Source organism: Rhinatrema bivittatum, chromosome 1, assembly GCF_901001135.1.
Source record: "Rhinatrema bivittatum chromosome 1, aRhiBiv1.1, whole genome shotgun sequence".
Lineage (NCBI taxonomy): Eukaryota > Metazoa > Chordata > Amphibia > Gymnophiona > Rhinatrematidae > Rhinatrema > Rhinatrema bivittatum.
The window spans coordinates 770,330,714-770,346,602 of record NC_042615.1 but is presented as its reverse complement, the minus strand read 5'-3'; the positions used below and the strand labels follow the sequence as shown (position 1 = coordinate 770,346,602).

The 15,889-nt window shown below is 41.2% G+C and overlaps 1 protein-coding gene across 4 annotated transcripts in view; it reads right to left on the bottom strand.

The window, feature by feature from the left end:
- The window catches only part of TCF4 (transcription factor 4), an 815,154-nt gene that overhangs the window by 562,963 nt on the left and 236,302 nt on the right, over positions 1 to 15,889 (bottom strand). For all 4 annotated transcript variants that reach the window (XM_029579771.1, XM_029579775.1, XM_029579788.1 and 1 more), the window contains exon 4: positions 355 to 457. In XM_029579771.1, the coding sequence (XP_029435631.1) occupies positions 355 to 457 (103 nt within the window). The remainder of the gene's footprint in view (positions 1 to 354; positions 458 to 15,889) is intronic.

Here is a 15,889-nt window from a genome sequence, read left to right as displayed (position 1 = left end):
CCAGCACCCTGGCCGAGTCATCGGAACAGACCCATGCTGTCCAGTTTAAATCCTTCCTTGGGTTCCTTCATCTGTTATACATTCCCGTCTACAGCAAGGCGTGCACGGCGCTCTAATGAGGGTCCTCACCGGAGTAACCCACAACGATGAGAGTGACTAAGCAAGGAGACGTGTTCAAAAACCCTACACATTATTCTTAAGGAATAAAACTTTGAACAACAGGGAGGAGCTTACTGATTGTTTGCTTTAAGGGTAAATTAAGTTATTAAAAAACAAAACAAAACAGTGTGTGAGTACTGTTGCTTTAAGTACTGAACAAAACAAAAATCAAGTTAATAAATGTAATAGTCTTACTTTGTATTCTGGAGTTAACAAATGGCGGAGAAAGATTGTCGTGCGAGTGTGACCCAAGGTCCCTGCTTGTCATGTGATCATAGTGGGCCCCATCTCCGTAGTTCTGTTAATAAAATTAGAAGATCAATATGTCACTATAACATTTAAACAAAGTATAAAAACACTGAATATAGAGATAATAAACTAATAATACACAGCAGAAGTGGATACTGATTCCTTTGTATTCATCTCAGTAATTTTTTGACAATGTGTTATGCTAGCTCAACACTTCACAAGCCCCTTTTTTCCCAAAGACCCCAACAGATCAAGTTTCCAGAATAACAATGTTACACTTTTGCAACTGTTTCCTACTTATGCCTCTGGAAATTTGTGAAGAATGTAGAAGGCGATGGTAATTTTCAAACAGCTTGCATAGAATAAAGTCTGCATGGACCTGCAGAGTTTACCCAGAATTTTCAAAGCAGATTTAAGCACATAAATTCACTTTGAAAATTCACAGGTGTCAATCATGAAGCAAGCTATACCTGACTGAGAGCAAGTATACCTCCGTGCCTGTGGATTTACTTGCATATTGTCAAAAATCGAAAATAGGCATGTAAATCCTGATCTTACCCCAACTCTGCCCACTCCCCCTCAGAGTGCGTATTTAGTATGGAGGTAATTTTCAAGTGGACTTACACACATAAAAGTGGGTTTTACATGGTAAATGGACTTTCGAAAATTGCTACTTTTCCGTGCGGAACTGCTTACAAAAATTCACTCCATAGGGCTGAATTTTCAAAAGGTTTTAGAAATTTTCTTTTGAAAATTGCTATTACTTATATTGCCCTTTGAAAATTCACTCCTATGTGCATAAAAATACATGCAAAATTGTGATCCATTGATACTATTACATGCATGCCCACAGGGGCTATTTTCAAAGAACCACTTACACGCATACATATGGGTTTTATATATGTAAGTGCCTTTGAGAATTACCCCCCACAATTTTAGAGATTTATTTTACAGTTTTTTTTATATCATTTCTTGTAGAACATAGGCTTTGGCAATGATGATTTTTTTTTTCCAGTCTGCTTTGTCTCCTAAGAGAATGAAAATTTATTGAAGCATTTCAGAAAACTTTCGAAAAATGTTCCAAGGCTTTATGGAAATTTGTACAGCTTTGACACTCCTACTGTTTTCTGGTGTCCAGCTGACAGACTGAGAGTCAGTCAGGAACCCCAAACACTTATACCTCAAGTAAAAGATAAAAATAGGTAAACGTAGAAAGTAAAAGGTAAAATATTTGCTTTTTTTTTTAAACGTGAACTTTATTAAATAACAAATTAACACTTGTCAGCGCATGGTATCATTTGTACATAGCAGAAAAACAGCACAAAAAAAAGGATATTGACAATTAAAGGGATAATTTTCAAAAGGATTTGCCCACCTCACCCAACACTCGCAGTAGGCAGTCCAAGGGGTGGAAGAGGATATGAGAAAACATTTACGTGCATACTTTGCATTTTCAAAAGTATGAGTGTAAATGTGCAAGCAGACAGTTGCACTTGCTAAGGGGCAGGAGTAGCTTCTTGTGCTTATATGCATGTGTGTACCAAGGACACCCGCAAATTTTCAAAGCAAGCTAATACATTCAAGCCTTCTTTATCCCTAGGCAGGATGCTGAAAATTATCCTCCCTAGATCACTATTACCTACACCCTTTAGCTATTCATACACACAAATGTAATTATGCAGATCAGAAAACAAAATATTCATAAAACAATGGATAATGGAGGCAATTTTGAAGGTTGATGTACTAAAATGAGTCAAATGTTGCAAAGTCTGTTTTGCGTATTTTAAAAATGGCAACTTGACTATGTAAGTTACACTTAGGTGCACAATTTTCCCTTTTTAGGTGAGAAGCAGATTTTGCAAACCTTTTTGGCTTTGTATATGATAAACTTTTGCATGCAAGTTTACACATGCAAAGTTTTATGCAAACTGCTTGCAATGCAAATTTATTCAATGCAACTCATTAACTATGCTTGCAGTACTAAATGATGCATGACAAGGCCTTCACAGACTGGTTTGTACAAGAAATATGACTACACTTCATTGAGTTGTAGTTTTGTTTTTGTTTTTTTTTACTTTGTCCATAGGAAACTTTCATGATTAAGTTTTCCACCAGGCTTATTTGCATTTGAGTTCCAGAAAATTGCATCTTCTGCATGAAATCTGGAGCACTTTAGTACATCAGTCTCGCTATTTACAAGGGAATTTTTAGCTTGCGTACTTACACTGAGGTCAATTTCAAAGAACAACATGCTCTGTTTCCCTTTGAAAATTAGCAAGTAGTGTGTATATACACCAAAAGAACCTCTGTACTTTGCACCTGATATCGGAGAAGGGGTAAAATAGAGTACACACTTTTGAAAATGTCAAGCACACCTGCTATTTTGCTCCCTCAGCCTCACCATGCCCAAATGAATGCCTCTGTTCAACCAGGCTAAAGGTACACACATTATGGAAGTCCATGCGTACTTTTATCCAGGCAGAGGCGGGCAAGCTTCAGCCAAGCTCTGAAAATTAACCCTCCCCCCCCCCCGCACCCCCAAGTTCTGTTGTGTGTGCAACAGAGAAACCTAATTTCAAAAGAAAAGACCAAGAAATGAAAGCGACAAACACTGAACTCAAGCCTCAAGCGTGAATTAGAGCAAAGAGTAAGAAGACAAGGCAGCTGGCTTGGCGGTCAAATGACATCTCTCTGAAAAATGAACATACTGCATCTATGTAGGCATATAACTAGCATGTGCCTATTCTAAGTGCAGTTAAATGTTCCATTACAAAATGTCCTATCCTTTACTGAGCCACTGTGCAACAGAATGGGGTCTATAAAGATCCTTCCAATATGCAACAATTATCATCCGTGAAGCCAGCAGGACAAACTGCATTAATAGTTTCTTAGAAATAACTAGAGGAGAGAACAAACTGTTAAATCCCAGCAAAGTGAACAGATGCGATTTCTGGGCATGGAATCCCACTATAATCTGGCCTATGTGAGCAGAGACATTCTTCCAAAAGGTTGAAAATACTGTCAGTTCCATCAAACTTGCTTCGGCATGGATCTTCCAGCATGTGTCAGGCAACTCTGGCCAATTCCATGTGGCCTTGCAGGGGTTCGGCTACTGATTTGAAAATCATTTGCCACTGAATTCCCAACTGTCTTATTGTTCCAGACTGAGGGTCGCATCTCATGATTGCCCTCTTACCCAAGCACAAACCCAATGTAAATCTATAATAAAACGTCATAATAATCATCAGGAACAACAAGCATGCTTGCAAACAGGAGATGAGACCAGGGTCCCCAATTCCTTGAGATATCAATGTCTCTAAATATGCCTCTTGAAAAAGATTAAAATGCTAAAACTGTAAATTCTGAATACAGCGGTGTTCTACATTTCTTTCAGGTCATCAAAGGAGCACTTAATACTGATGTATTTAAGATTTTATTAGCCAGGCAATGCCCAAAGTATATGGAGGCCAATATTCAAAGAACTGTAACTGGATAACTCACAGGTTATCTGGCTAATTGGCAAGTTTTTGAATATTGGGCCACTTATGCTGCTAGATTTTAAGCGACTAAGTCACTATCCAGCTAAAATCTAACCAGATAAAAAAGCGACTTTCCAGGGGCATTCCAGAGTGGGCCTAGGTTATCCGGATAACTTAGCCGATTTTAAGTTCTATCCGGCTACGGGCCTGAATCATCAAGGTATTTTTCCCATAGACACAGAATGGGAAAAAAGCCTTTGTGAATCAGGCAGTAAGTTAGCTAGAGAACTGTAGACCTGCGTGTCAAAAGTCATCTCTTATTTTCAGAGCTTGGCTGAAGCTTGCCCTCCTCTGCCTGGATAAAAGTACGCATGGACTTCCATAATGTGTGTGTACCTTTAGCCTGGTTGAACAGAGGCATTCATTTGGGCATGGTGAGGCTGAGGGAGCAAAATAGCAGGTGTGCTTGACATTTTCAAAAGTGTGCACTCTATTTTACCCCTTCTGGCCTTGTGTGGCCGGATAACTTGCTACTTAACCAGATATCTTAAAAAAAAACAAAACATCCAGTTAAGTAGCACTGCTTAGAGGAAAAAAACAAGATGTAATGGGGGCTGCAGCCCAATTCCCCCCCCCCAACAAATTTCACAAAAGACTCCTCTGGGCCATTAATGCCCCACCCCAAACTCCCTTCTAACTGTCTACAAGATAATATTGTAAGGAGTGCAGATCAGGCTCTCCATCCCTTCCTCCTTGTTCTTTTCCAGTTTTAAATGCTCTCCCTCCTGCCTTCCCCCCCCCCCCCCCCCCCTCCTTCCCACCACACTCCGCACCCCCGGTCAGTGAACAACCCCAGCCTGGAGTGAGTTATTCTCTTATCCATTCCTGACACTTCTAGCTATACTCATACTCACACATAGCCAGTTAGGCTTTAAAGTTATCTGGCTTTATGTAGCCGTTTAACTTTAGACAAGTTATCTGGCCAACGTTAAGCTGGATAACTTGTCTGCTTGCCAGCTTACTGAACCTAGATCTACCTACCAGCAACACCAAAAGGTGAGATATTCCATAACCTCTGCTGCTGTGCAGTCCCACTATTTTTAAGTAATAAGTTCTCTCCAATGTAGAACTGTAAAGAGCAACAATGTAATAATTTCTCAAATCTGGAAGAGCCAAACCATTATACCCTGATGGAGCAATAAATGTAGCTGGATCACTTGTGACTCCAAGCAAAGTGGATAACTGATCTAAAAAATGTTGAAAATGGAATAGTAATTTCATAGGGAATCATCTGAAACAGAAAAAAGACACTAGGAAACACTGTCATCTTATTACTATTTATTCCGTCCATCCATAATATTAGAAGATATGCTACCTAGACTTGTTTTCCCTTAACTTAGCTAATAATTTAAAATTAGAAATGGATAATCTGCAGAAGACTGGCGGAATCTTAACCACAGAGCTCAGTCTACCAGAACTGAAAAGCCTCCACAAGAGTGAGCATCAGACCAACCAGCATACCTATTGGCCTAGCAAGTGATTTGGAATTGACAATTTTGTAATGCTATTCAGCAGCTAAAACATAATGGGTGCTCCTAGGGATGTGGTATGGGCCAATCAAATCCAGATTCTTCTCCCTCTCGCCCCCTACTCTGAGCTCCGATCAAAGACTCATACACCCTCCCTGGCGTCAGACTCCTCTCCCTTCCACCTCCCTAAACCCTGACCCCCCCTGAGCTATCTATACTCTCTTGGAGGAAGGAGCACATATGCTTACTTGATCTCTTCTCAACGGCCAAGTTTAGAATGAGGTTCAAAGAGAATGCTGCACATGCATCTCCTATGGCAGCATTCAGAACTAGGTGCCGAGCAGGGACGAGGTAGGCATATCTCCTACTGCCTTCAAGAAGAGGAAGAGCAGAAGGACTAGAGGTTCAAGTAGGTTCAAGAGGAAGAGCGGTCTACCTCTGAGAGGGTTTCAATCATTGATCACGGATTGAGAGGTGGGTGAAAGGGATGGCAGATCCAAACCTAGGGGATCATTTACTAAGCTGTGTTAGGCATTTACCACTCCATGAATATGCTTATTTATTTATTTATTTTATTTTAAATTTTTTTATATACCGTCATTTGTATTCCCATTACAATGGTTTATAAATTAATAACATCAAATATAATGGTACAAAGAAATTACAATATACGTCATAAAATAGATATTAGGAATTATAAAGCAAAGATTGTAGTTATAAGTAGTGCTAACTAAACAAAGCTAACACTGAGTTAGCGACAGATTAAAGAGATTTATAGAACTATAGGGGCGGATTTTCAGAGCCCTGCTCGCCTAAATCCGCCCAAAACCGGGCGGATTTAGGCGAGCAGGGCCCTGCGCGCCGGGAAGCCTATTTTACATAGGCCTCCCGGCGCGCGCAGAGCCCCGGGACTCGCGTAAGTCCCGGGGTTCTCGGAGGGGGGCGTTCCGGGGGCGTGTCGGGGGGCGGGCCCGGTCGTCGCGGCGTTCCGGGGGCGTGTCGGCAGCGTTTTGGGGGCGGGTACGGGGCGTGGCTACGGCCCGGGGGCGTGGCCGCGCCCTCCGTACCCGCCCCCAGGTCGCGGCCCGGCGCGCAGCAGGCCCGCTGGCGCGCGGGGATTTACGTCTCCCTCCGGGAGGCGTAAATCCCCCGACAAAGGTAAGGGGGGGGGTGTAGACAGGGCCGGGCGGGTGGGTTAGGTAGGGGAAGGGAGGGGAAGGTGAGGGGAGGGCAAAGGAAAGTTCCCTCCAAGGCCGCTCCGATTTCGGAGCGGCCTTGGAGGGAACGGGGGGAGGCAGCGCGGCTCGGCGCGCGCAGGCTATACAAAATCGATAGCCTTGAGCGCGCCGATCCAGGATTTTAGTGGATACGCGCGGCTGCGCGCATATCTACTAAAATCCAGCGTACTTTTGCTTGAGTCTGATGCGCAAGCAAAAGTAGGCTGATCGCGCTTCTTTTAAAATCTACCCCATAGTCTATACACATACCGTATTTTTTGCTCCATAAGACGCACCTAGGATTGAGGGGGAAAATTAAAAAAACAAAAAAAACATGGTGTGCTAAACTGGCTCTGTTCCCGGGCATTTGTGCGTCTTATGGAGCAAATTAGGGGAGTAAATAAAAAAATTTTTGGTCCCCATTTCGTTTTCGGGTCTGGGGAGGGCCATTTCGGTCCACTCCCCAGATCAGAAAACTTTTATCATTCTCTTTCTGTGGGAACCCCCCCCCCCCAAAAAAAAAAAACGCCATCCCAACACTTTAAATTTAATTACCGACAACCCCCACCCTCCTGACCCCCCAAGACCTGCCAGAGGTCCCTGGTGGTCCAGCGGGGGTCCGGGAGCGATCTCCTGCATTTGGGCTATCGGCTGCCAGTAATCAAAATGGCACCGATGGTCTTTTGCCCCTGCTATGTCATAGGAGCCAACCAATGGCACCGGTAGCCCCTGTGACATAGTAAGGGCAAAGGGCCATTGGCGCCATTTTGATTACTGGCAGCCGACGGCCTAGGTGCAGGGGATTGCTCACGGAACCCTGCTGGACCACTAGGGACTTTTGGCAGGTCTTGGGGGGGTCAGGAGTGTGGGGGATTGTAGTTAGTTTTTTAGGTTTTTTTTATATTCGCTCCATAAGACGCACAGACATTTTCCCCCTACTTTTGGGGAAAAAAAGTGCATCTTATGTAGCGAAAAATACGGTATATACAGTTTCCAAAGTCTGGCTATTATTAACATTGTCATTCATTGGCTTAATCTGAATATGCTAGTTCAAAGAGCCAGGTCTTGAAATCTTTCTTGAATTTTTTTGACTCTGTTTGTAGTTTTAAGTCCGCTGGCATAGTGTTCCATAGACTAGGCCCTGCTATTGAGATAGCTCTCTCCCTGACCTCTGATAAATGTGCTATATTTACTGTTGGAATGTATAGTAGTCCTGTGTTTGCTGATCTTAATGATCTTTGTGGGGTATGTAATCGAATTGAAAAGTTAAACCAATCAGTTTTAGGCCCATGAATTGCCTTATGTAGAATGCAGCAAGTTTTGTACCAGATTCTCTGCTTGATAGGAAGTCAATGTAGGTTTATCAATATAGGGGTGATGTGTTCTCGTTTTTTACTACCTGTTAGAACCCTGGCTGCTGAGTTCTGTAACACCTGAAGTGGACGTAATGTGGATTGAGGAAGGCCTAACAGCAGAGCATTACAGTAGTCTATGGATGAAAAGATAAGAGATTGTAAGACTGTGCGGAAGTTGTTAGTTTCTAGTAACGATCGCAGGCGTCGGAGCACAAGGAGCTTGTAATATCCTTCTTTTAGTTTTGTTGAAATGTGTTTTTTGAAATTCAGTTCACAATTGATTGTTATTCCTAGGTCTCTAATTGTATCCGCTAGTTTTAATTTAATGTTGTTTGGTGGATTTAAAATATTGTTTGATTCGTTTTTTGATATTCTGTCCAATATTATTATTTCGGTCTTTTCCATATTTAAAGCTAGCTTCATTTGACCTAGGAGTTGTTTAATTGACGTTAAATACATGGTAATAAGTTTAAATGTTTGTTCTAACGTGTCAGTGCCATGCAGTAAACACTTAACGCAGTGATAATGTGCAGTATTTCAAATTTGGGAGTCAATTTTAAAAGGCGCGCATGCGTGTCCATGTGCCCGCAGTTCCCGGTGCACGGACATGAACGCGCTGATTTTATAACATGCGTGCGTCGGTTTGAAAAAGAGAAGACTAAGAGGGGATATGATAGAGGTCTACATAATCATGAAAGGCTTGAACAAGTTAATGTAAGTTGGTTATTTACTCTCTCAGATAATAGAAGGACCAGGGGGCACTCCATGAAGTTAGCAAGTAGCACTTTTAAACAAATCAAAGAAAACATTTTTCACTCAGCGTATAATTAAGCTCTGGAATTTATTGCCAGAGGATGCGGTTGCAGCAGTTAGTGTAACTGGGTTTAAAAAAGATTTGGATAAGTTTCTAGAGGAAAAATCCATAAACTGCTATTAATTAATAAGCAATAGTAGTTTGAGGTTTATTTAATGTTTGGGTACTTGCCAGGTACTTGTGACTTGGATTGGCCACTGTTGGAAACAGGATACTAGTCTTGATGGACACTAGGTCTGACGCAGTATGGCATATCTTATGTTCTTATGTTATGTAAACCCATGCCACTTGATCAGACATTTTTACAGCATCAGAACATTTGTTGGTTTTATAAAACCCATTGTCCTGCACTCTGTAGTATGAAGAAAACTAGATTCATCACTCTGAAAGTCAGAAAACTAGGATAGTACTACTCTATCATTATGGCATGGAGTTTGGTTGATTCCACAAGGAATCCTGTGAAATATGTAGAGGTCCATTTTCAGCTGCTGTCCAGACAGCAAAGTTAGCCTGATAAACATATCTTTCAGGCAGCCTGATAAATTTATCTAGGATTATTCTACAGCAGGACCAGAGTTAGCCAAATAAGATATCTGAATACTGGAGTTAGCAAGATAACTTATCCGGTTAAGTTAACTCTATCCAGAAATACCCTCGGATACCTCCAAATTATCTAACAAGGAGATGCATCAAGCTGCAATAGAGCTCTAATGCACATTTAACAGCATATATCAATTGATTCTCTTCATACCTATCCAACAGGTCATACATGGTAAGAACTAATTATAAAGAATCTAGACCAATATCACTTCCTCATGGAGTTCCTCAAGGATCTTCACTATCATCTATGCTTTTCAACATTTATCTACTACCTCTATGTAAACTACTCTCAGATCTGGAATTATCTCGTTACATTTATGCTGATGATGTTCAAATTCTTATCCTATTTAATGATAATCTAACCCATACACTAAACCTTTGGAACACTCACCTCACTGCAATCCAACACTTATTAGTACAAATGGCTCTCACTCTAAATGACAATAAAACAGAAATTCTCTATATATGCAACAAATCCTCACCTCTATTTGACCTCCAGCTTAACAATTACATAACTGACAAAAAAATTATACTCAATGTAAGAGACCTAGGAATTAATTTAAACTCTGAACTAAACTTTAAAAAACACATTAACAACATAATAAAAGAGGGATTCTACAAACTTCAAGTACTAAAAAGGATCAAACCTCTCCTTCACCATCAAGATTATCGTACAGCCTTACAATCCCTCTTATTCTCCAAACTAGATTGCAATGTAATTCTCATTGGCTTACCCGCTTCCACAATCAAACCTCTTCAACTTCTCCAAAATGCTGCAGCAAGATCAATCAGCAACAGCAAAAGATCAGATCATATCACCCCAGTTCTCAAAGAACTGCATTGGCTCCCAATTACGTATAGAATTCAGTATAAAACTTTATCTCTTATTCATAAGGCCTTATACAACAACGAGACAAAATGAATGGATACAATACTTCATTTCAAAATCCCAAAGAGAAATCTGCGCTCCACTAATACTGGACTCCTTGCAACTATCTCCCCACAATTAACTTCCCTCAACTCAACAAGAGAAAGTGCTTTCTCATTGACCGGGCCTCTTTTATGGAACACCCTCCCCACTGAACTAAGAATTGAGCCATCATCGCAAACTTTAAAAAAAAAATTAAAGACATGGCTCTTTGAGAAAGCACATGCAACATAATAAGAATAATCATCATCAGCAGCAGCAGCACTCTATTTAATATTTGCAAATCATACTTTATTTATTTCCCCTCCTCTTTAATTAATTCTAACTCTATTTTTTCTCTATCTACTATTTATCACAATGTAACCTTTTCTTTTTTAATTTGTTATATGTAAACCGATGTGATGACTTAAGTTGAATGTCAGTATATGAAAAACAAATAAATAAATAAATATCATGCAATATACGCTGTTTATCGCACGATAGAGCCCCATTATGATGATAATCGTTATATTTTCCATAGCCCTGCCCAGAGACCTTCTTTTATTACAATGAGCTGTTTTGCACGCAGTTTGCATGCAAGAATTTTATAAACCCATGCAAAGTAGCTCATTAATAGGCAATTATATGTTAATAAATTATCACGGCCAACAGAGAAAGTGATCAATTGCAATAAATAAACACCTCCCTGGGTTTCATTAAATCTAAAATAGGATCCCCGGGACCCTAAAATGCAGGTCTCAAGGCTTCTAAGTTACATTTAAAGGGCCATGCAAAAAAAAAAAAATTCCTGGCCAAAAAGAAGTTGGCTGACCCCCTTTCAACCCTGGGCTGCCACTGGAGACAACAGCAACACCCACAAGTGTAAAAAAAAAAAAAAGCATTAAGTTCATGCATGGTAACGGTCCCCCTGCCACCAACCCTCTCATCAATAGAGGCCCACACCCCCAATTTTCAAACACATCAATATTGTGACGGTCAGTCCCCCATCCTCTGCACCCCAAAAGTAATCCAGAAATGTAGGAGTAGAGTGCCCCTCCATCCACATGTACTAAACAAAAAATGTTAGGGCATAGGAGGCACCCCCAATCCCCTCCCGCACCCCCAAACCTAAAAACCTGGATAGGCTCCCGTGATGGGGCCCGGAGCAGAGGTACGAGCACTGGACCTTGCCCCAGTCTTGCGAGGAATGATGAATCCAGGCCTTAGGAAGGAAAAGTCAAATCTATAAATATAAAATGATTGGCTAGGCAGTAGACTTTTCCTTCCTAAGAATAGTACACAGCATTCATCCTTCATTCTATTTATTACTATTTCTCCAAAATGTCAAAATCGTTTTGAATTATAATCACTGCAATTCATCGTTCCAAAGAGCCAGGAACTACAGTATAGAAAAAAAAATAATGAAATTGGAAACCTAATTTAACAAGTAAGCCTCAAAGAGCTGTGGGCATAAAAAGCAAACTGTTAATAAAGTCTATATATTTTTATATAACAATGTCAGTACTGATTGTGGTATTACCTCTTTAAATAAATGCCACATGTTTAACACTTGGAATAAAAAAAAATATGGAGGTAATTTTCAAAAGGATTAATTTACTTGCTTAAAAACTGCACTTTAAAATAAATAAATAGATATGTGAACTTTTGACAATTTCTACAATACATGGTATCGAATGGTCAATAGGGTTTATACATGTAAGTGCACTTGAAGCATGCAAATAGGCTTTTGAAAATTGATATGATATTTACTACTTTTACACGCATAAATCCTTCTGAAAATTACCCTCTTAATGTTTACAGCTAAGTTTAAGGAAGCTAAGACGTTTTTCCACCTCTTTGCAAATGATCTATACCACATCCAGAAAAAATATACTATAAATGAAATGAGCTTGTTGCTGGCTGTTCATAATAAGGTGAATTTTAAAAGCCCGGCTCATGCCAAAATCAGATGCATGCACAAGTTGGGTTTGCATGCGCTCATCGAATTTCTAAAGCCTCCCAGATGTGCGCATATCTCCCACTGAGCACATATCTCACTTGATTTCAAATAGGGGCGTGGTCTGGCTGGTGTCTGAGCTGGGCATGGGCATTTCAGGGCGTGGCCAAGAGATGTTCCTTAAACACTTATGACCCTCAGCACACATCTAGGTACACTGCTGCATTATTTAACCTGCTATGAAGGAGGTGTTACTTAATAAATTAAAGAAATTAGCAATTTATTCTGGATTTAAAGGGGCTGGGTTATCTCGGAAGAAAGCATGCTATCAAACCAGGGGGGTTTGTAGGACCAGCTCTCAACTGGACGAACTGGTGAAAAAAGCAATGGCGTGGATGTGCGCCTGTTATAAAATACCCTGACTTATTTGGCAGAATTGGGATTTGCATGCCTAGGTGTGTGCCCACTTAAAATTGGGCACACGTGGGCACAGCCAGGCAATTTTATAATGTGCATGCATATGTGCACGCAAATTATAAAATGACTGCGTTTCTGGGTGCACACTGAAGCCACGTGCCAAAAGGGGTAATTTTAAAATCCCTGCGTGCGGCGATTCCGGGAGATACCTATGTGGCTGGGCTGCGTGTGCCGCACGGATTTTAAATGGCCCGCAGCTGCGTACTTATCTCCAGGTAGGTGCACTAGAACGGTGTTAGCCGGGGGCGGGCGAGGGGGGCGGGGCATGAGCCGACCGGGACAGGGCCATTAGGCACTGTCCCACTGAAGCAGGCCCTAATATATGACCGGCACCCACAATCTGCTGCAGCTCTGTAAAGCAGAGTAGGGGTTTAAGGGTCAGGGTTAAATAGGGGAAAAGGGAGGCAAGTTAGGTAGGGGGTTTAGGAAATTCCCTGGGAGGGAACTGGGATTGGGGTCTATTGTGTCGCCGTGCATCGATATAAAATTGAGCACACATGCGCACGGGTAGCAAATTTTATAATAAGCGCATGTCGACACAAACTTGTTATAAAATTGGTGCTTCCATGTGCATGTGCTGGGAAACGCATGCATATGGACGCCCGCATGGACCTTTTAAAGTTACCCTCGGAGTGCACCCATGCTCCAGTCCAGATTGAAAGTTACCGTCCCTGAAATGGAGTATTTCAATGCACTGAACGCGTGTACTTTTCATACTAATTTTAAAATGTGGTGAATTTTAAAAGCCCGACGTGCGCATCGATCAGGGGATTGTGCAAATAAGTCAGGCTCGCACACCCCAACTGTATATTTAAAGTGCCTAGATACGTGCATAATTGCTGCAGTGTGCACATCTTGGGCATGGTCCGGGCATGCGTGGGCATGGTCTGGGCGGAGCATGGGCATGGTCTGGGCGGAGCATGAGCATTTGGGGATGCCACTGAAGTTCAAAATAAAAGAAAACTAGGCAGAAATGTGGGGTTTAAAGGGTTGGGGGATAATTGTGGGGATTGAAGGACCTCTCTCTTAACTGGGTGAACTGAGGCCGAACTGGTAAAACTGGAAATGGCGTCAGAATGCGCTCCTTTTAAAATCCCTCGATTTATGTGGCAGAAAGCGGGAAGGGCATGCACCTGCACGTATCCACTTAAAATTTGGCCAGACTATTTTATATCATGTGTGTGTATGTTATAAAATGCCACGGCCCTGGATGCAGGCTGACTTACACGCGCAAATGTGTGCATGCGCGCCGGTTTGAAAGTTACCGTCCATGTGCGTAAATTTTACGTGTGAAAATAAAGTAGGATTTGCTCTCATAAAACTCGATTTACGTGCAGAAGTCTGTGTATTATAAAGCATGTGCACGTAATTGAAATTAAGTTTTCCGATTCCGCTACCAGTTCACCCAGTCCTTCTCCAAGTCATGGAAACCCTCCTGGGTCTTCAGCCTGAACCCTCCCCAGGTCACCCAGACCTCCCACTCAGCTAAGACTAGACAATAAACACGTTTGATATCAATTTCACAAGATAATTTGCAGGTGTAAAAAAAAGTTGCCAAATGCACGCGCATAAGTCTCTTTTAAAATAACAAATTACGTGTGTAACCTTTGGCCTCTCCCTGGAACGCCCCTACATGCCACATATTTGTGTGCATGAAACCTAAAGTATGTGTGTACTTCCAATGTTACTTATGCACAAATATGCTAATTTTGCACAAAATATGCTACTTATACACAAATATGCTAATTTGTACGTGTAACTCTTTGAAAATTACTTCCTATATGGTAGTCCATTGGACAGTACAAAAAAAAAATCCATTCGGTCTAACAAATTAAACTTCCTCCTGAACTGTTAGAAAGCTATTTCTTAACCCACAGAATAGAAGTCTTGGCATATCTGGCAAACTCTTTAAGCATGCCTCTAATAAGCTGAAAAGATATTTAAGGAAAGAAACTCATAAGTTAGAGTGACAAAAAAAAAAAAAATCTACATTCCAATGTTTGCACCCCCACCTGGACTGTGATATCTTGGCTTCTGGTATGCGGGGTCTTTTCTATTAGGTTGCTTTAGTGTCCTTGAATTTACCACTCAGTCTGTAACAGTTGCTGTTTCTCCTTTTCATGTTGCTGGCATGCTTCCTGGCATCGGTTTCTGAGCACTGCACTCACTTTCGTTCTATTCTGCTGAATTTGGAACTTGCAGAACGGAGGGTTACTGAGTTATCCACAATCAGAAATGACAAATGTGGATCAAAAAGTTAACAATCAAGAGCCCCTAATACCTTGATCATAAATCCTTTTCTTTTTTTTTTCCCCCGTTGCCATATTCTCCAACATTACCTCTTAACTCTAAGTAAATACCGATTGTGTCTCTGACTGGTGATCAGTTCTGAAATCTCCTGCACCTTCTATATCAACAACAGGAAAACGTCACCTACCGTGCTAATGCGTACTGCAAGACGAGAGGGAGCGATCCCCTTCAGCCCACACACACACACACACACACACACACATGCGGCATCCTAGAATGTTAAACTCAACAGCTGGTGTAATGGCTCAGTAAACCTACTGGTGAGTCTGAAGAGAACCCATTGTACGCTGAAAATTAATGTTAGTATATCAATGTCAACAACCAGATGAAAATACATACTCGCTGTCATTGATACCAGGGACACAGATGATGAAATACTACACAAGGAACTCCCTACTAGACCGAGATGCTGCATAAGTAGAATTTATGTTTGGCACTGGAGGGGCTTTTTTTTAAATGTCCTAAAAGCTAGCACGAGGTGCCTGTTAAAACTGAATAAAAAGATTCAATGTAGATCATGTAGCAAGCTGTGTGTTCAGCATGAGACTGTGCGCCCATCATAATAAAGAATAAAATAGAAAATGCAATAACTTTAAACCATTATTTCAGGCTTTTGTCAGAGTACCTTATTTATTTCAGGGAATAATTATGTCTTGCTGACGATGCCCAATAAGGTACTGCTGAACTAGGACCTGCAAACCTTAGTGTGAGCTATTACATCAATAAAATGGCTTTCCCCTTTCTCTACCCCCATAGAAAAGTACTAAACCTGTGATCTGACACTGCACTATTTATTTCCTTATTTAGCGGTACTGTGCTTTTACACAAACACTGTA